The sequence below is a fragment of the Passer montanus genome, unplaced genomic scaffold, assembly GCF_014805655.1.
Source record: "Passer montanus isolate IOZ18808 unplaced genomic scaffold, ASM1480565v1 scaffold67, whole genome shotgun sequence".
Classification (NCBI taxonomy): domain Eukaryota; kingdom Metazoa; phylum Chordata; class Aves; order Passeriformes; family Passeridae; genus Passer; species Passer montanus.
Window position 1 is genome coordinate 1,079,363 of NW_024371815.1, and position 22,922 is coordinate 1,102,284.

Sequence of the window (22,922 nt, forward strand, 5' to 3'; positions counted from 1 at the left end):
TTAGAGTCACTACTTTTCACAGTAAATCTCAACAAAACTCCAGGGGTTTAACACTATTTTGATAGAGTCTTAGGAGAAAGAGTTTTCTCCAAAATCATCTGGAGTGAAATAGGAGTCAGTCAATTTGCACAGTCTCTGGCCTTTCTTGGGAACAGCAAGCACTTATGCCTGAAGAGGGAATAGAAGACAGTCAGACTGTACTTCAGGTTCTTGCCTCTTGCTTGGTTCTTTAGCAAATACCCCAAATGCATAAGTTCTCTAAAACAAAAATAAATATGAGCAGAAGACATTCTCTGAAAGCAAACTACGGAAAGACAAAATTTTTCTTCTGATTTCAGCATGTTCTGCCTTTATCACCTCCTACTGATCTGAAAGGGGTCAGAGAAGAGTATATGTGGTTTGGAAACAGGGTTTGAGCAGATTTACCACTGCTTCAGCTGACATAGTGAACAGCTAAAGTGAGCTTACTGCAGTCCTGTGCAAAGTTAAAGAATAGAATAGAATAAATAGAATAGAATAGAATAGAATAGAATAGAATAGAATAGAATAGAATAGAATAGAATAGAATAGGTGACCTTACTGGTTTCCAAGGAGGGGACTTTTTTAACCCATCATCTTTCCTTTTAAAATAGTCATAATCATAAAGACAAAAGGTGCTATTTTAATATCTTTTTTGTTAACTCCAGGATAGTATTCAAACACAAAAATGTCAGTATAAACAGTCTGCAATTTAAAAATATTAGCATATCAGCAAGGTATGCTGTGAAATCAAGAACTGTAAGGTCACCCTCACCCCATAAGTCTCATCAGAAGCATTTTAATACAAAAGCTGTAATCACAGAATTACTGGCTTTAAACCACTGAATTCCTCGAGGGAAGTTTTATAATGCAAAGGAGTGTAATCATATTTGATTTTCTTTATTGCTAATGCTGCATGGAGATCTGAAAAAATCACTATTAATCTAAGCCAGACAACATAGGACTTAAATGAAAATGTAAAACAATATCTCAAAATGATGTTCATGCTGATTGCAGGAGGAAGGGGGAAAGAAAAGAGGGGGAAGAAAAGAGCTCTATTCGACCGTCCTTTTCCCTTACTCTCTTTTCTGTATAGGCTATGCAGCAGTTACCTGCTAAAAATAAAATGTGTTTTTAAGGTTAGAACTTCGTTTATCTCAAGAAAAACCTGATTGTCTTTTCAGAGAAAGGATAAACATGAGAAGTTTGGTTTGGTTTTGGTCTTGCAAGACTTAGGAACTGCTTGTAGCTTAGAAATCTCTGTCCCAGAAGAGCAAACTTTTAATTGTTCTGAGAATTCTCAGGCTTCAGAGAGCTGTACTGATATGCATGATGTTATGATAAAGAATTTCAGACTTATTTCTGGTTTACAAAAGCAATTGGAAAAACATATGAGTAATTGTTCTTGAAGAGTTGTTGCTAAATTTGAAGCAGACGCAATGGCATTCAGATGGTCCTGAATAATTTTAAGAAAAAAGATGCTGGAGTTATGTCTCTGTTCAGAGTGTAGCATGCTTTCAGGGTTGCAAAGGACAAAGGGGAGCCCTGAACCACGTGAATAAGCAGCCCATGTGTCCAAGGCTTGACATTAGTCATGTCAAAGGTACTGGAAAACTGCCACTGGTTTCCTTGAGTCTTGGCTGGGCTCTGAGCACACATCTAAGCTTAGCACCATTGGACAACTTCTGATTTAGTTGCAGAAACACTGGTGCTCCCAGGAAGATGATGAGTATCATACAAACACAGCTCAGACACTGATGCAAGGACTACATTACACTGCTTTCAGAGCAGCAAACCCAACAATTCTTGTCAGATAATTTTTTTTGTCCGTTTCTACAGAAAATGACTGTGAAGGATAATGTCTGGCACTACTCAAGTACAAGAGTTATAGAGGAATATAATGTTATCAATTAATAAAAAATAATGTCTCATCAATGCTTTATTACTAAATGATAATTTATCACATTTCACATTAACACAGTATGCCATTTGTCTTAACCTCCTAGCTATGCTGAGGTTTAAACATAAACCTGAATTTTGCACAAATCAAGGGCAGATTTATTGCAAAGCTGTCAAAAAGGAGTCAAAACAACACAGCAATCTATTTGGAGTGATTAATTAATGGGTAGATACAACTCATTGTTCTGTAAATTGTTAGAACTGTTTTGGTTATGATGGGTCTTCTCCTATGAAATCAAGAAAGTAATCTCAGAAAACTTGCTAGACTTCTGGTCTATGTGAAGGAAGTCAGGCACAAAAAAGAAATGGAACAACTCTTGGAGGCAGTTTGAAGTAGTTTTCAATGAATTTGTGTTTTATGCATGCAATGGGATACCAAACTGCTCCTGCTCATCCCTCATATCTATATTCTATAGATGGGTTTCTCGTGTGTAAAATGGTCAGCCTGGGGGTTTATTGGCAAACTAGTTGCTCATGTTACTTGGAAGGCCACTTTAAAACACTTCCATGTGGATTGAAGCAGTTAGATTGACTGGAAGTCCTTAGCTCAGGCAGAAGGTAACTCTTATCAGCTGAAACCTAAGTGCAGTCCTCCTTGCTCCTGTTAAAGAAAATGGATTAAGACCAAGCACATGTTGGTCAGGTAACGCAAAAGAGAGCTGAAGCTCTGTGATTTCTAAGTATTACTGCTGTCTTCTGGCTGAAGGAACACAAACTCAGTAACATTACATTATTTCTGCTCCTGACTGGATGACTAAATCTTTGAATGGGTGAGTAATAAACAAAAGAATAACAAAGAGTTAGTCATGCTTTCCAGACTCCATCTTAGAAGAATAATCACAGGTCAAAGTTTTGAAAGCCCCCCTATTTTTGCAAATGTTTTCACATGGAAATAATAGTAACCCAAATAATTTAAGTAAAGAACATCAGCAGGTGATACAATCTGTCCATGTCTTCTTATGGAAAAAACATCACCATGTCTGAATTTATCAATTTTCTGGGTTTGTAGAAGCTGTAAGCTCCAACTTCTCAGCCACACAGCGCAGGACCTTACCCACTTCATTTAAGTCTAATCAGCCTTTTCCAGAGAGGTTACAGCAGCATTATATAGGGTTCAAAGACAGGTCATGAGAGTAACTAAGGCAGGTAAAAGTCACATGCAAAGAGAATCAAAGTTCTTCTGCTTTGTATTATTTGCTCTTGGGATTTTCTAAACAGCTATACTGAAAGAAGGGTGGTAAATATTACGGAAGAATGGTGAAGCCTTTTTGCCTTTATATAAGGAAATACATATACCCTAGTTTCTGGCTTCTATTCTTTCTCCCTCTTCTCCTCATGTAACAGTGAAGAAGCCAAAAACACAACTTCCATTTGATTTTTTTTTCTGTCTGCAGGTTTCCCCTGGAGGAACTGCAAAGGCTTTGACCTGGTTACAGTATTAATATAGATATTTAAATTTTTTTAACCTGTTTCCCCTTGGAAGAAGTGCCAAACACAATTGTTTCTACCTCACCTCAAAGGTTGCCAATGGTAGAATTTTTGTAAGGGAGAGATACAGCTATTTCTGTCTATAAATATCAACAGCAAGCCTAGAAAGCTTTGCTACATGGCAGGTGATCCGTGTAATCCCTTACCCGTGCTGGCAGTTTTCCCTAATGCACTTTTAGAAGGGAGTGATTTCCAGACAAACACGTGCATGCATGTACACGTATTTACCTGTGTCCGTCTCCACACACACTCACACACATGCACACACACACACATTCACCTGTCCATCTCTGCACACACTCACATGCACACACACGCATATTCACCTGTCCATCTCTGAACCCACTCACACATGTGCACACACACACACATATTCACTTGTCCATCTCTGTACACACACACACACACACATTCCCCCTGTCCATCTCTGTACACACACACATGTATACACACACAGAGATTCACCTGTCCATCTCTGCACACACTCACACGCACACACACACACACACACTCACACACATTTATACACACACACACACACACAAACACACACATGTATACACTCACACACGTATACACACACACTCACACATTCACCCTGTCCATCTCTGTACACACACACACACTCACACACGTGCACTCACACACTCACACATTCACTCTGTCTATCTCTGTACACACACACACTCACACACACACATTTATACACACTCACACATTCCCCCTGTCCATCTCTGCACACACACACACACACTTATTTATACACACACACACCTTCACCTGTCCATCTCTGTAGACATACACACACACACTCACACACATGTACACACACACACTCACACACACACATGTACACACACACACATGTACACACACATGTACACACACACACACATGTACACACACACACTCACACACATGTACACACACACACATGTACACACACACACACACATGTACACACACACACACTCACACACACACATTTATACACACTCACACATTCCCCCTGTCCATCTCTGCACACACACACACACATACACACACACACATGTATACACATGTGCACACACATACACACATGTACACACACACTCACACATTCACACACACACGTATACACACGTACACACACACACACACATGTATACACACACACACATTTCCCCTGTCCATCTCTGTACACACACACACTCACACACATGTACACACACATGTACACACACATGTACACACACACACACATGTACACACACACACATGTACACACACACATGTACACACACACACACTCACACACATGTACACACACACTCACTCACACATGTATACACACACATGTACACACACACACTCACACACATGTACACACACACACACACACACACACATGTACACACACATATACACACACACACACATGTACACACACACACACACACACACACATGTACACACACACACACTCACACACATGTACACACACATGTACACACACATGTACACACACGTACACACATGTACACACACTCACACACGTACACACACACATACACATGTACACACATGTACACACACATGTACACACACACATGTACACACACACATGTACACACACACTCACACACACACACGTACACACACACACACACACACACATGTACACACACACATGTACACACACATGTACACACATGTACACACACTCACACTCACTCACACTTTCCCCCTGCCCATCTCCCCCCGCGGCGCTGCCCCGCGCGGGCGGCAGGTGGCGCTGCGGGGCCGGGCTGCCCGCCCCGCTCCGCTCCGCTCCGCCCGCCCCGGCCGCTCCCGGGGCCGCCCCGCCCGGGGAGCGGGAGGGGTCGGCAGGGATCGGGAGGGAACGGAACAGCTCCCTTGGGTCCTTTTTGCCACTTTGTAAACTCAGCGAACTTCGGTCGGCCGGCCGCGTCCCTCCGGGCTGCCGGCGGTGAGCGCCCCCTCCCAGTGGGGAGGCGAAACAAAAACCCATCCGGACCAAGGGCAGTGTTCACCCTCCTGCCTCCCGGGAGCGATGGGCACCCGGCGCTGCCAGCCTGGCAGGGCGGCAGGAGGGCTCTGCACCCACTGCCCATCAGACACCGCCGCCGGGGGTCGGGCAGGGCAGGGCAGGGCAGGGCAGGAGCGGGGACTCCGCGCTCCCCAGCGCGGGTCTGGGAGGAGGGAAAGCGGAGGCGGGAGGATCCGCGAGGATCCAGGTAGATCCAGCTTTTACCGCTTACCAAAAGCCACCGGCAGCAGGACCTCCGCCTCCTCCCTCCCTTCCTCCCTCCCTCCCCCTTCCATCCCTCCCTCCTCCCCTAACTCCCTCCCTCCCTCCCCTGCCCCTCCGCGATGAGAGAAGGGCCAAGTCGGTGCGCGCCAGCCAGCAGCGCTCTCTGCCAGGGGCAGACGGATCGCTTTCATGTCGCAGGGTGACTGCTAGCCCTGCGGAGGCTCCCCCGGCCGGGCCGGGCCGGGCCGGGCCGGGCCGGGCAGGCGGCGGGCGGGAGCTGCCCCGCTGCCGGGGTGCGGGATGCTGGCGGCGGGGGATGCGGAGCCGGCCGCGGAATAACATGGGGGGCGGCCACTCCCACAGGGCGCCCGTCTTCGACGAGAATGAGGACGGTGAGTGCGGAGCTGTCCGCGGTACCGAGCCGCGTCCCGCCCGGGCGGCGCCGGGGCCGCGGCTGCTCCGTGCGGGCGGGTCCGGCCCCGCTCCGTGCGGGAGCCGCGGAGCCCCGGCGGCGGGGAGCGGCGGGAGAGCCCGCCTTTGTCCTGCCACCCTCACCCGGAGAGCGGCTGCCTGCTTTCGGGCACGGGCTCGAGTCTAGCGCATCGTCCGCTGGGGTTTAAGCACATGGCAGGTAACTTCAAACCTGCGTTTGTGAATGGGCGTAGTTTGTGAGATGGATGCCCACGCTTTTCGTTTTGTTTATTGTCGTCTCTTTGCCCACCTGCCTGTTTTAAATGGTGATGTCTCTCTTACTCTACACTTATTCTATCACCTTTACTTTCTGAAACTTTTTTTAGCATGCTCTATTACTCTACTCCCTACCTAGGTAATATGTCATAAGAAAGTGTATCTTGTAAAGTTTGTGGAAGGCAATGGAAAAGTTTGCCTAAAATGTGGTGTTTCTTCGCTCTTTATGCATTTCAGTGTAATTTTTCCAATGTAGACTGTATTTAATTAGAATTCTGTGAATGCATTTCAATTAAAATAATTTGGGGTCTTGAAGCAGAGAGAACACAGCACTCTTAGAGAGCAGATATTTGTATACTAAGGTAGAAATGTTTTTAATGTTACTTATGGGATAGATGTTGCTGCCTGTCTAGGCAATGGGTGCTTAATTCTGAGGAACTTCCCCAGAAGTTCCCAATATATTTTATGAGGAAGTGATTGTGCCTTAATAGACTCACATTAGCTGCATGGGTTTCATAACAAGTCAAAAACATATATGTTCTGCCCTATATGTTCAGGGCACATAGAGATATTTGTATTGCTTTCCTAGTTGGGGGGGGGAATGTCTTAAATGGATGTAAAGTGCTTGAGAGGGTGACTACCTCTTGCATTTAAGACGAGATTAGCATTTCCTATTCCTTGGCAAAGCATGATGAGGTGTGGTTTGTGTGGGGAATGGGACAGATTGTTTGCCATTTGTGTGTTGTGGAGCCATTGCTGCCATTTTCTTGTACTGATAGAAAATTTCAGACCTTTACCATAGGTCATGCTGTGTAAACACACAAGTGAGAAAGAGCCCCTCAACTCTCCCCAGGCAAAGTCTCAGCCATGCACAGTTGGTGTTGCAAACATTGAGGTAGCTCACAGAGAAATACTCCAGAGTGAAAGCATGCTGTTAATCTTGTCCAGACACCCTAAGGTAAAAAGACACCCATATTCCTGCCTTTGAAGACTTCTAATTGGGCTCTCTTGAGTTAGCAGTTTCCATGAATTATTATACCTTTATCTTTTTTTTTTTTCCCCATGCTAGAAATTGTGGTCAGTTTTGGAACAAAATGAACCAAGTTCAATAGTAAATTATTGCAGAAACGCCTTCATGGCACTTAGTTCTCTTTCTATCCAGAAAGCATTTCTGCAATGCAGCCATTATTAACAGCTAATAAAAAAAAAGAGCACATGAAGTATTTATGGATTTCAATTAGGTCATTATTTATTCTTTGCATGGTTTTGTTTTGTTCTGAGGTGGTTTTCCCCATTATGAATGTTGCTAACATAATCTTTTATTCCTCTTAATATACTTTGCTTGGCACAACCATCTAGTTCAGAAGAGTCCATTGCTTTTGAAACAATTACCATTTTCCAATAGTACTTACAAAATGTTATTCAGGATGGCATTTTCCCAAGTACCTAAACAATATGGGAAAATATCTCCTCTTTGAAAATGTATCTAACAGAAGTTAATACAAAATGAAGCTGTTCTTTCGTATTCCCCCTAGCAGCTATAAAAGTCACCATTTCCCACAATATTGGACTCAATATATAATTAAAAAAAAAAAGCCAATGAAAAAGTATAACGAGAGAAAGTGGATTTGTTTCTTGAGCTGCTGTAATTGCTCAAGAATAACAATCAATCCATAGAGAATTGGGGTAGGTAAGTTGTATATGAAGATGTAGGAATATTAGAAATGAATCTATTTAGTGTATTGTGCATAATGTCTCAGCTGCCTCTTAAAATTATAAAAATTAACAGAAAAAAGTATTGCCATTTTATATCCATGCATGTTTATGATGAGTATAGAATAAAACATGAATTTTGGAAGTAAAGGTTTAAAGCCATTTATCATCACTCTGTAAATAATAGAAAAAAAGTTACTTAGTGTATTAGTTAATAAATAAATATATGGAAATAGTGTGTGAAGAGCACCCAGGTGCTGCCTGACAAGCCTTTGGGGTGTCTGTTCCAGAGTTACAGCTCCTGCTTTCTGATGAGCAGAGGTGTTGATCCATTGAGTAGATCTAAAATCTGTAAGCTGTATGTGGACTCCCCTCCATGCTCAGGGTAAGAGAAAAAATATTCTGGAGAACCAGAAGCCTGAACTACATGCTGTTAGTTCCCAGTTATTACAGCCAGAACAACACATCATTATCATACACTAATCTTTTTATAGGCAGTAATGCATACAATTTTTACCAGCTACATTAGTTCTCTGTGTTCCATTTTTATTAGAAGGATCTTCCAGAACTTCACTCTTTGAATGGTTAGAAACATCTGTTTTCATGACTAGGTTTCTTAACCTACTTACAAGATTTGTGTTTAAACACAAATGTTTTTGTTAGTTTAAAGTGCTCTCCTCCTCCAGGATTATTCTGGGGCTTTGATAGACAGCAAAAAACATCCCCTCTCGCTCTTTGATTTGTAGGGAAACCTTTTCTATTTTTCCATCATTTCTGCTGCTTTCTCATTTCCTGTGCCCTGCATCTGTCTGCATTTGAACCTGTCTTGGTTTCACACAGATAATCAAAATTATACACAGAATTGTAGGTGAGTTTTTCCTGGGACCATGTGTTGGAAAGAATACATCCTGTTCTCCACTGGAAATAAGTTCTAGCATATCCTGTAATTACATATGCCCTTTTCATGGACATACCATATGAACAGTTCTGTCACCCTGTGGTCAGTGCTCTGCTCAGTAATTTCCACTGATGAACTCCAATCCACATTAGAAATTTTTGGTGTTCCTATGTACATGGCCTTTTGCAGGACTGAATTTGGTCCACTTCTATAATTCATAGTCTCAAAGATGATCACTCACTTCTTTCTTTGCAACACTCTGATTCTGTTTTATGCAAAGTTTTAAATTATGATCACGCTGATCATGTCAGTTATCAAGACCACTGAACACTTTGTGTAAGTATTCATCTGGATCATATCCAGACTTAATCTTCTTTGCTTTTGACCCCTGCCAACCTCATATTTCCCACTTCTAAATAATATTTTTTCCTTTGTTACTCCCATGGTTTAACCCAAGCAGCAACTCACTCAGCCCCACAGAGCCACTTGCTCACTCCCCCTAAGGCAGGATGAGGGAGAGAATCAGAACAAAAGTTACATGGGTTGAGATAAAGACAGTTTAATAGGGAAATCAAAAGCTGTGCACACAAACAGTGCAAAACAAGGCATTTACTCCCTGCTTCCCAGGGGCAGGCAGTGTCCAGCCACAGCCAGGAGAGCAGGGCCCATCACGTGTGACGGTGACTTGGGAAGACAAATGACACCACGCTGAATGTTTCCCCCTTCCTTTGTCATCCAACTTTATATACTGAGCACGAAGCCATAGGGTGTGGGATATGGTGTGGGATGTCCCTGGGTCAGTTGGGGTCAGCTGTCCTGGCTGTGTCCCCTCCCAGCTCCTCCTGCACCCCCAGCCTCCTCACTGGTGGGTGGGACGATGGACAGGAAGGGCCCTGGCTCTGTGGAGGTGCTGCTCAGAAACAGCTGAAATATCCCTGAGCTACCAGCTCTGTTTCCAGCACAAATCCCAAACACAGCCATACACTTGCTGCCTTCTTCTTTTTTGAAGAAAATTAACTCTATTCCAGCCAAAACCAGCACAGCTGCCCACCTTGTCTTTTGTCAGTTTATCCTCACCTTTTTCAGCTTTGCTTAGACATCCTTATGTCTCATTCCACTGAAACTGGGAAAAATTCAATTTAAGCCAACTCTATCATCTACAAAATAAGTTTGCCATCAAGGAAAAATGTCAGGTTACTCATGTGCAAAAAACTTCTGGTAAAACCATGATGTATGTATCTAATTTTCTCTTCTTAGCCTAGGATAAAGCACAACAGTAGCTAGGAATGATACAGGGAACAGAGCCCTTTGTTTGCCTAAACCTTGTACTGTGGCTAAAGATATGGAACAATATGTTCATTTCTTGACTTTTATTACTGTATAGGTTGCATAGAGAACTACATCTGGTGTTGTGCAGCATCACTACTCCTTACTAAAGCAAGACCCTTATATGGTGTGGAACTATAACATTTTTTCAGACATTTAAAAGGCATTTTAAGCAAGATACTGTACAAATTATGTAGTCAGCTCAGGTAAAAGGAAAACAGTTTTACTTTGGTTAATACTACTGAAGCAAAGGAACCTGGCTCTCTTCACCTTGAATATTTCCTATTCCCATAACAGCTACCCTCTCCTGAATACGTATATCCAGTGTATATATCAGGATATATCAGGATATATATAAAGTATGTATCAGGAGAGCAAAGAAGTAAATTTTTCCTCATGTTCAACTCTTCAAAAACAGCAATATATCCACAAGAATGGCAATAGAAGCTTAAGGCTAGTATTCACCATTGGTAAATTCTCCTTGCAAATTCTCAGTAAATATCAAAAGTAATGAATATATTAGCAATAACCTAGTGCCTGTAAAGAGTGTCTTTCATGCTGGATTTGCTTGACTGTGTTTGGTTAAAATTTCAATCATATTCAAAGTGTGAAAATTAAATAGTCAAAAAGAGCAATTTAGAAAGGAGCTGACTCAGGAGAGATATCACTACTGTCAAACAGGAAAAAGGTATTTGCCTACATTGTGGTGGAAGATACAGAGGACAGGATAAGAAACAAAGTGTTAGAAGTTAGAACTTGGTCCTGCCAAGTGATATGGCAGTTGTATTTGATTATTTGGGGCTTAAAAAGTCAGCTTTGCTACAGTTAGTTTTAGAAATAAGTATACTGAACTTTTAAAGAGCCTGTTTTTGTTTTTGGCGTACAGGACTTTACATTTAAGGTGAATATGTATTTCCAGAGAACCTTCACTGAGCATGCTGAAGCTGCAGAGCTCGAGCACCCCTCTGTGGAGGGCATTGTGGCAGGCTGTGCCTCAGTAGTGTGGTCCTGTCTTGGGGAATGAGGCACAGCAGTGTGCCTTGGCTTATTCTCCGTGGCCAGACCCTGACTCACTGTAGTGCTTATTTATCTACTTCAAGGAAGTGCTGAAGTCCAACTTCCTTGCCTGAGCCACAAGGCTTTGTTCTGCTGCAGTGTCATAACTGCAGAACTCAATGGAAATCTTATGTACTAGAATATAGCATCCATCCTCTGGAGTTAAACTTCCAATTTGAAGTTGTAATTTAAAATTGATTTCTACCTCTCCTCTGTAGAAAAGCCTTCAGCTTAAATGAAGGATTTAAAATTGTTGGCGAGTGTCAGAAAACATCATTATTAAATGGCTAGCTGCTGAAAAGACTTGTACTAAAAGCCTAAAACCCAGATAAAGAGCCTAAGAAAAATGCCTGAAATTGGTATGGATTCAGGTAGCTAAATTCTGAGCATAATGGCTGAGTTTATGTATAAGTGCAGTGAAAGCTGGAGAAGTATAAAGTGACATAGGGAAAATTACAAACAAGAGTTTTGCTTGGAACCAATTTAAAGCAATGGGTAAATGTCAAAGTGAGTCAGATTGAGAGCAGAGTATGCAGTGTCCAGTTATTGTCAGTGATCTGATGGTGCTCATCATCCTGCTGCCTCACAGCTGTGATGGACAATGTCTGATGCAGTCACAGAGCTGCTCGGATCACGAGGATAATAACACACTATTTTCAAACTACTTGTTTAATGAGATACAGCCCTAAAGAACAGTCTAATAAAGGGTTGGAACCTAAATACCTTCTGTTAGAGAGAGCAGCAAACAGCATGTGGGATCAATATTTCTGCTGGATTTTTAGTTCATGAAAGTTCTCTGGTGTGTTACCTTGCATTTTATTTTTTTCCTTGCAAAGATGAATATTCCAGTTCCCTTTAGAACTGAATTGGATAAGAATATCAAAATCTGATTTAAAAACTGCTCAAAGGCAGTTCTGTTGAAAACCACAGCTGTCAAGCACATTATTTTACACTGAATATCAATATGTTAGGTAGATTAGATACAGACCACTGGATTTTTTTAATACTTTGTTTTATGACCATGTTGAATTTTATACAATTTTATTTTGCATTTATTGAACTTTAGACAGGAAGTCTCCCTTATGTGTAGTGCAAAACACTTCAGAAACCCTGATACCAGTGTCTGTACAATCACAGAGGAAAACAGATCAGTGTTGAGCTTACTCTTACAGCATGATACGAGACAATGGGAGAATACAGACAGAAAGGAGAGCACAGATCAATATGATAATTTCAGGTAGCCACAGAGGTACCAAATGCCAAACTGTTGTTGACAGTTGACATGGTCTGTGTCCAAGGAGGTTCAGAAGGAATATCACAACATCGCAATCACCATCAGCCCTTATCTTCCTGGCTTGGGCTTTGGTACAACACACACAAATGATGTGGACCTCTTCAGACACTAAATGATAGTTGGAGGTGAAGCTTAATACTATATCAGTTTTCCCTTTTTTACAGGGAACTCTAAAGAAGATGAATCTGGCACTTTCATCTTAGCTTCTTGTTATCTCAAATGAGCTGCATCTCTGTTCCATTTGAATATCCTAAAAAGGTTGTGCAATATCAGATTTACCTCACACTGTCTGGATTAGAACAAAGATCCTTTCCAGGGACAGCTGAAGTATTTGTCAATTGTAGTGAACTTTACATCATCCAGATTCAACAAAATCTCTGCCAGCAAAATCTTAGAGATGGTCCAGATAAATTTTCAAGATCTTCCTAACAATATTTACTTCAATTCCAGAATTTAGTTCTTCAATAGAAACCTCTTTGTCAGGACCTCCATCTTAAAAAATGGCATCATGGAAGTCATTGCTGCTGCTTTTGTAGATTTCCAAAATTTGCAGAAGTGGTTGGCATGACACCAAACTCTAAGAGTGTGAAGGAATTTCTTGTTGCTTGTTATTGAGGAAGTGCTCAGGAGAGGTAACATTTTACCCTTGTTGCAATATGTGTTATGTGGATATCAACATAGGCTTTTTGTGAATAAGTAAGTATAAATAATTCAAAGTTATCCAAGCATTGAGCAAGGTAATCTTAGATACTCCTATTCAAGATCAAGGAAAAAATGGATTGTGAAATAAACTCAGAAAAAAAAGATTATTTTCTCAATTTCAACACCATTGCTTTTAAATTCCCTCCTTCACAAATTCAGACATTGTCTCCTCTCCCTGTCCACAGCTGTTGCTTGAAGTGAAAAGGCTTTGCTCCTTCAGCTGTGCTGCTGCTGTTTTCTGTGCCAAAGAGCAGACTTTCAGAGAGCTGGGTTCTGAAGGACTGGAAAAACTGAATGGTGGAAGGGATGACAATCTGAGAAGTAAATGCATGGTTTTATCTCAGGACAAATGGTTTTCAAATGTACAGAGATATTAAACTGACTCTACTGCTCAATATTGGCTTCACTTCCAGTAGAGTTCAAAAAGTCTGACAGCTTCCCATAGAACAAGGGGGAGCAGATCTACCTCACCCCACCTGGCTGCAGTGTGACAGACACTGAGTCCTGGACAGCACTTGGCATGAAAGGCAAAGAGTTCCCTAATGTGGATGTGTGAATGTGGGTTACAAGGCCAGCACAGCTACTAGGGAGCTCTTTGTGAACCTTGGGTACCATACTGTCCAGTGGATGAAGTTCAGACTGGAATCAAATATTGTACCTGGCTGAATTAGAAAATGGCCAGGAAAATCTTTGGGAAATAAACATAGTAAGGAATTATGGTCTTGTCCACAGATCCTCAGAGAGCTGTCTCACCAGAACTGTCTTTGTACAGTATTTTCTGCATGTGGGCATAAAACCAAAGAAGGCAGGGTTTTGTTGGCCAAGCACAAGACTCACTCTGTTCTACATTTATCATTAAAAAAGCAAGCTTGAGAAGGCAGAAGGTGAAACCATCCTGAAGCAAAACCTGGTGGACAGTGAAATCTGTGACTAAGCAATGAAGGGTGGGATATAGGAAAGAATATCAAGTTTTTATTGCAGTTTCACAACATTTTGACTTAGCCAGAGTGAGCTAATGCTGACCTGATGGGAAAGGTGTGGAAAAGGTTGCTACTGAGATCAATCAATACAAAGTAAAAATTCTTAGACAATATTCAATTAAAAAGGAGAACTTCTAGTTCAGTCTGGTAGATGAGCTCCACAGCATCCTATTAGGGTAAAACATGTGAGGGGAAGGAACAGGAGGTACAGGACACCCACCAAACTCAGCAGGAAAAACCTGGACTTTCTTGAGGGTGAAGAGCAGCAGTAGTAAGCAGTGCTCTCATCGGAAGGTGTGATCCCTCTTGAGCACAGTTCCACTTAGTTTCATGGGCTATCTAAATTGATTATCTTGAATGACATTACTTACTGCCTAATGTAGGTCTATGCTGAGCGGCTGCCTAATTTGCTGTTGTACTTTTGAACACTGTGTAAGCTTCCCTGCAACAGGAAAAAGTAAAAGACTATTATTATATAAACATGAAAAACTGGAGAAATCAATAAAAGTTATTTTCTTAACTAAATCATACTCTGAGTTTCCTTGGACTCAATCAAAATCCAGCATGAATAGCAAATACAGGGTCTTAGAAAAAAAGAACAGGCAAATGTCTTGGGTTTTTTCTCCTATTGTTAAATAAGAAAAAAGTTGGTTTACTTTCTAGAGTCCAGTCTAATACATTAAATGTTTTAAAGAATAACACTGGTTTTTATTTGGCTGCACCTGATCCCAATAAACTATTTTCTTTATCAGAAATGTATGTTCAAACCACACTGTATCTGCAGATGAGCACTAGTGGGGCCCAACATGCCTCTACCTTCTCAGTACAAGAGGATTTTGACCATAAATATATTCATCAGGACTTAGAACTGATTCTCTTAATACATAATTTGATGGAACATCCTTGTATTTAATTTTAGAGCCTTAGTAATTAACATTATAATGTTTAAATTTTACATTACGTTAATACAGTACAGTTTTATAGTTAGGCCAATATATACTATTTATATACTACACTATAGTACTGTACCTTTATAAAACACACATTTCTGGAGGAAAGAGGAAAGAAAGAAGGCATCTGTTCACTGGTGAGTACTACAAGGCTTTCCCTTTCAGATATCTCACTTACTAAAATCTGGCAAATAGAATGAAAGCACTGCATGTGACGTGTATTCAGCTTGTCCTCAAGAAAACCTGAATGTTATACATTGGTCTATTCCCTTAGGCAGTCAACATTCACCTCAAATATCCATCAACAAGGCTATGAGCAGGGTTGTACTTTTGTATCACAGAAATGAGGCCTTCCTTCCTTTCATTCCTAAATAACTTATTTTCCACTCCAATAATTAGAAGACTTATTTACATGCAGCTGTCTCTCACATGCTCAGTTTGACCTCATCTTTAACTCCTTAATTTCTACTTTGACTCTCATCAACATGTGTATTTTAATAAGGAAATGAAACAGTGTGAATGGAAAGGCTGTGATTTGTGAGGTCACTGGACAGGTCTGGTGTTAATCACTGGAAATTTGAACTCTGCAAAAAGGTGTTTGTAAAAGTCTTAGTTCACCACCCCTCTTTTAAAGACTATCAGCTTTCTGTATCTTCCAACCTGGCAAGGAAAGCTTACAGGAGATTGGGGCCTTGTGGAGACGGTTTAGTGGAGGACTTGGCAGCGTTAGATCTAAGGTTGGGCTTAAAGGTCTTAAATGACTTTTCCAACATAAAAATATAGGAGATTCTTTGGTTTCAGTTTATTTTACTGGTAGTCAGTACACCAAAGTTCTTCTTCCAGTTTTGCATATGATTTATTTCTGCTGCAACTAATGGAAGATTCTTTACAATCAGTTTTTCTCCTACGCCCTTTTTCTGTGATTGCTGTCACAGATCTTGACACAAAAGTATCAAACACTGTAATGCTCTTGTTCTTAGAAATGTTGTATTGTATTTTCTGATATGGATATATTAGATACAATGTAGACACCTAAGTTTCACTCATCCCATAATTAAGACATAGATATTTTCCTTTTAAATTGAAGGATGCTTCTTAGAAGGCTTTACCAGGGTTGGTGGCAGTTTATTTGAACAGGTTTTTGAGGTTCTAATGATAACTGAATGTGGTTGATGAATCTGAAATTTATTTCCCAAATTTTATATTCCCATAAATATTTTCTTTATAATATCATAACATAATATGAAAATTTCTGCTTTATACTGCATTAAACTTTTTCTATTTTGGTCTATTTTGAAAAAAGCTGGTTTAGATATATTCATGAAATCTACCCTACAGTTTGTTTATCTGACTCAAAATACTAATTAAATCAGTGCTTTTAACTTCTATCTGGTAATATTTTATTGATTTTGTGTTTATTCCCACTTTCTTTCTCATTTTATTTCTTTTTTTCATTTTCTTTAAGAAATAAATTTCAATTCTAATTCATTGAAATTTAGAAACTCTTAGATAAGTTCTACACCTGGTGTACTTTTCTGCCCTGTCATTTTTTTGCTTGGTATGATCCTGAATAAAATAGAGCAGTGATTTCATAATTCTATTGTTAACACTGTTCTGTGTAAGAAGTACTGTTGTATTTAGTACGACAAATATACTACATGGCAACCTGCTGCAGTGGACAAAAATGCTTTCCTTCTTTTTCCTATTTTAGCTGCGATAAGGGAACACCTTCTGTTCCTTATTTAAGATATAAAAATGCAAACCGAGTTAATCCTTCCAGTAATTATTATTTCCTTTTGAGATTGTTCCACCTCCCTTGCTGAGCAATGAGAACTGTTCTTAGCTACCTTGTTAAAACAAAGACGCAATGTAATCACAAAATCACTGTCAGCCTCCTGAGTGTCCTTCACACCTTTCTGAAACTATCTTCCACTTCCCCTTGGACTGCTTTCACATTGTGTTAGGAAGACTGATTTTGTGCCTTTTGGGATAATGTTTAGATAAATCTTTTTCCAAGCTGTAAAGCCTGCAAAAGCTTTTGGGGCAATACCACATCTTAAGGTCTGTGAACTGCTAGACAGAGCTTGAAGTCAAACAACAAGAGATCATCAAAAGATCATTTTGAGAAGTAAGAAAAGTCATTCTTTTAAGCCCAGATCGTGTTTGACTCTTTTAACATGTGAAAACTACAGAAATAGAATCTTATGTGTGGGGAATTGCTGTAAAACCAAGTTAGCTTTTATTGAGATTGGTTTGGACATAGCATGAGGAACAGATTAGCCAGAAATTTTATGCAGATTCATGAGATTCTTCTCTGCCCAGCCTTTTCATGTGATTTTTCAGTAACTGCATGCCAATTATGCCCTTATTGCCACATCTTTTCCTGCCCAGTGACATGCCTTTGAGATCTCTTGCTCAAGTTTTTAAGCTAAGTTATTAATCTAGAGTTTTCTTTATGGTGCAAATAATAATAGCAGATGAAAAGTATTTTGGAAAGAGAAATATATTTTCAGTGTGAAATTCTCCATAAAATCTTAGTATTGAAAGACTTTCTGGAAGGATTTATTGATCTTTTTTGAACAAAATTGTCAGCACTAAGTGCTGTGTGATTTTGCTGGAAAGGAGTCATAGTGTAGTTAACATTTGCTGTCAATCCAAACGTTCATCAGGGCAATAATTTTTCTTTTTCCTTTTGGATTTAGTGAGCTCTCTGTTGGTAAAAGGGGAAGAGAGCAGCTAGAGTAAAGTTGCCTGGGCAGCTTCAAAATAGCAAAAAAAAAAATAATTATTTACAATCACCCTGTATATCTTGTCCTGTTCCCCCCCTTTTTAAAAAAAATTATAGTTTGGGAAAAGCACTGGGCATCAGGTTCACAGGTGTTGGTTGTGGCTGTGGGAGGCAGGACATCCAAGTGGAGGCAAATTCCAGCTGTTGCTGGAATAACATCTGCTCTCTGAATGGCTTTCACAAGGCTTTTCTGAGAGTGAGGAGAGGTTTCTGCTGTGTAGAAAAGAATGAGTAGTGTGTGGCAGTGAAGAGACACCAGGTTTTCAGTGGTTTCAAAACACCAGGTTTTCAGTGGTTTCAAGCACTCAGGCTGAGTGCTGCCTTGACTTCAGCTCTTGATGCTCCCAGGCCAGGAGCCATCAGTGTCTCAGCGGTGTCGGAGGAAGCGCAGTCATGGATTTTAAAATGCCTGAGCAGAAGGTGGCTTTTTCACTGTTGTAGCTGTCCATTACAGAGAAAAGATTGTGGCATTCAGGTTTCTCACTTGTGAGATACAGAGATTTTTAAATGCTTCCCTGGGCATACAAATACTTGAGAGTAACTGCAGGCTGCTCTCAGCCCTCTAACTTTCCTCTGCTAGGTAGTTCATGTACATCTTGTGATCCACAGACATATGTGGATCAATGATATCCTGAATTTTTGAATGACAGGATGTCCCGGATATTGTAAAGATCTTCCTGAACACTAAATTCCAATTTGGAAAAGAAGAATACACCCCAGCAGGTCACCCAAGAAAGATTGCTGGCAACTGTTTTGTACAACATGTTTCTTCTAGTCTTTAATGATATGATTTCCAGTGCTTTTCACAACCTGTAAATAAAAAAAAAAAATCCACAAGTTTGTTTTTTTTTTGCTAAGTCGTAAGCTTTCCATTCTGTACTGTGAAGATGCCAAGGTTGTTTAATATTATTTTCATATATAGGCAGAGGAAGCTCTGATATACGATTTGCCCTTTTATTCTAGTTAAGAAAATATAATATAAATACACGTATATTTTAGGGACTCTCTCTCTCTCTTTTTCTCTATATATACACAGATTTTTTTATATACTTTAGTCTCATAAAAACAAACCCAGTGTATGCAGTAGGCAACTCTAGAACTGAGTCACCAGTATTCATTATTTTCATCTAACATCTATAATTAAACTTATTTGAGGTTCTGTTTCTGTGATTATGCAGAACTGGTATAGCACATTTAGTGCCACTGAATGTTTTAGGCACTAAGAAGCCTTCTGCTACATTGAGCAATTTTATCCTCTGCAGCTCACTATTTGTTTGTGCTTTGCACCTAATAACTTCTGTGGTTAAAATTAGAACTTGTGTTCTTTGCATTAATATCTATCAGCTCCCCACCCTGCTTGCCAAGTGATATTTTTATTTTTTCCTGTTACGTGATGATATGAGGTAAATCTAAGTTGTAGCTTAGAGCCTACTGACCTTCTGCTGTTAATGCCAGCTCCCAGCCATAACCTGGGAATTGTGGCTGCTCTGAAGTCCTCCTCCTCTCCTCACTCACCTCTGTCCCAGCTGACCTGAGGGGGGTTTGGTTTGTTTCATAAGTGTATCTATGTTTGCTTTGCTTGAAGTCTTTAATATTTCACTTCAGTTGTGGTTTTAATCTCAGATGGCAAAAAATACCACACACCTCCATGCTCACTCTGCTCCCCTTCCCATCTGGATAGAGAGGAGAGTCAGAATAAGGTAAAACGTGTAGGTTGAGATAAGATAATAATAATGATGATGATAATAATAATAATAAATACTATAATAGATACAAAGAAGAAAGTTAACTCTATTCCAGCTGAAACAAGGACAACTCCTAAACTTAGCAGTGGGTAGATAAGATAAAGTGCCTGCTTTCTTTATTCATATTTACTGTTTTCTGCAGTGAGCAGTCCTATCAGCTTTGGTGTAATTGCTTGTGGAGTGTAAATAAGCATACTTATAAATAACTTGTAAATAAGTGTACAAGGATTTCCCAGAGGTAAGAAGCACAATGATGAGAGAATAAATCATCAGCACCAAGTAAAAAAACTTCTACAGTTAGATGGTCATTTTATGTACAGCAGTCAGCCCATTTTTTTCAGTCTCCATAGAAAAATTACCCATTCCTTCATCAAATATTTATCTGTAAACATTGAGATGAAGAAATATGCCTTGCACTGAAATTATGGAAGTTTTTATGAATTAAATATAGGTGTTATAATCAGTTTTTTCCCCTATCCTTTCTATACCACTCTGAATAGAAACAACCACAAAAAAAGTTATGTATACAAAAGTGTTAATGATAATTAACAGGTCAGGATATCACTTAATCTGAAGTTGAAGAAAATTGATCATGTTTGATCAACAACAGTTTAGTCTGGAGCATGTAGGTAAAAAAACCCTTTTGTGAGACTTTCGTCCAAAATGGCAGAGAAGGTGGAGTGACTCTTATGCAAGTAGATGATTCACACAGAGAAATATTATGAACCTTAGCTAGAATCAAAAATAAGCCTCTTCCTGGCTCCAGATAACTCTAAAAATCAGAACTGTCAAGATGAGTTCAGGTCAGTGCCTTTACAACCTCAGAGGCTGGGATTTGAAGTTCCATCTCTAAAATGGATTTTATTATTTTTCTAAGAAATATAACTTAGCTTAAAACACTTGCAAGACCTATGAATAAAATGCAACTTGAGCACTGAAGTACATAGGGAAAGTCATTTAACTGCAGAGGATGGATAACTATGGGTAGGCTAACAGAATTAATGGAGGAGGTCAGCTCTCTTTAAAGTATGTTGTATCTTTTATTTAAACAGTCAATAGAAATCTAGCCAGTTTAAGAGGTATCTAGTGTCTGCTGGACTCTGAGGTGCTACTTTGTGGTCAGGCAGTAATGGAATACTTGAAATTTTCTTTAATTCTCCTCTACTGAAGATCTGGCCCTTAAATGTACTCACTAGGTGTGCTGTGTATTTAATTAAATACTGTATTTTTCCATGATGAGGAGCAGCTTTTCGTGTTCACAATCCCCATTCTACCCACAGCTGATGCTGTACAACCCCACTGCCTGCAGCTGGATCCCCCAGCCAGGCCCAGGCTGTGCCTGGGATGTGCCTCTGGAGGCTGGAGCAGGCAGGGACACTCCAGGCATACTTCTGCTGCTGGTTAGAACTGGTATCATTTATTTGAAGCCCATGGTGATGGTTTGGTTAAAAATCAAAATGGGGGGGCAATCCCGATTGAAATGGGAATAATTCTGATCTTTCGTATCCTTACCCACCCCGAGTATTTAATTTGTAATTGTGGTTAAAAATAGATAATTCTTCAATATTCAGCTCTAGAGAGAGACTCCTCATGTCTTGGATTCTGAATTAATGAGAAAAAGAGAACAACTCATGTCTCTAGGTGTTTGAGTAAAATCTTCTTCACATGGGTCCCCAACCTCCCATTAACACAGCACCAAGGCTCATTTTGATCTGCAAGAACAATGCCTTCAGAGCCACTGCCCCGAGGAGCTGAGAGCAAAGAGGTTTATTCGCCTCCTCTGGCGCGTTTGGAATTACAGAGACCTTTGCATGCGCAAGATTGATGGATGTCTCACTGAGGATTTTGTTGTTAACTTAATTTAAAGAATTTTCCTTCACCTGGGGATCACTCTGATAAATTTTATTGCAGGAGAAAACAGTTTGGTACACTGATATTTGACATTTTATTCCCATAGCAACTTCCCTCAGAGAGCCTTCCAGTTCAGTTATTAATGAGGTTATTTTCATAGAAACTCTGAGGGAGGTGAATATTCCCACTTTCCAGCAGAAAAAGATGCTTCATAGTCTATTATGTGTATCCTGATCTCACAGGGAAGTCTATTACAGTAAAGTGAAATTTAGATTTTCTATATTGCAGCAATACATTTTCTCAAGGAGTATCTGTTCTGCTGCTTATACCTGTCAACCTGGTTTTCCTTGCAATGATTTCAGAGATTGTTTTTGTCAGCTCATCCATAAGAGAACAACATGGTCAATCAGAATCTCTCTTTTCTCAACAGAAGAGCACTACATTTTATCACTTAACAGAGGTCTTGCATTTTATGTTGGAGCAGATCCTGAAACTTTTCTCCTTACTTTCAGTGTCAGTGTCTTTTGAAAGAGTTTGAAAAGCATGGAGACTCACAGAGGCTTTCCTGCTATTCACTGGCTGTGATAAGGGCCAGTACATCAATCCAGCTGTTCCTTGATGACTTCTGATGTTTGCAGTGGTGCTGCTAAGTTAACAGCTTCTCTGAAACAAATCTCTGTCCTGTCACAAAACAGGACTGTTTTGATGGCAACAAAAAGGGATCTTTAATTGACACTTTCACTGAGCTTAAAAATAGTTCACTGCTCTAAAAAATAATTCACTGACGTGTGGGTTTGTAATAGCAAAATTTTGCAAATTGCTGGTTATAATAGGATACATGGATGAGAAGTTCCAATTACTTTCCACTGAGCCAAATGAGTCAATGAAAAGAAACCTTTCTACTGGAAAATAGGTTACCTGAATGCTATATGCTAACAGAACATAAAAGCAGCCAAAACAGCTCTGTTATGATAAACTAACCTCTGGTTATACTGGAGACTTGACACTGCCTGAGTAAATCCTGATTTCTGTGTGACAGTGAGGTCAGGGCTATGGACTTAACACAGTTTCACTGTTAGCCATGCATCAAACCTTATTATAACCTAATAATTCCAGTTATTCATGTCACTTAGCTTGAGTGCCAGGCTAAATAGAGAGACAATCATGTTCTTTCATAGAATCATAGAATGGTGTGGCCATTTTCACGTGG

The 22,922-nt window shown here is 40.2% G+C and overlaps 1 protein-coding gene across 1 annotated transcript in view; it reads left to right on the plus strand.

The window, feature by feature from the left end:
• The first annotated feature begins 5,845 nt into the window (after positions 1 to 5,845).
• Positions 5,846 to 22,922, plus strand: part of STK32B (serine/threonine kinase 32B) — a 159,142-nt gene continuing 142,065 nt past the window's right edge. The window contains exon 1 of the mRNA XM_039728892.1: positions 5,846 to 6,114. Within this exon, the coding sequence (XP_039584826.1) occupies positions 6,039 to 6,114 (76 nt within the window). The 5' untranslated portion in view covers positions 5,846 to 6,038. The remainder of the gene's footprint in view (positions 6,115 to 22,922) is intronic.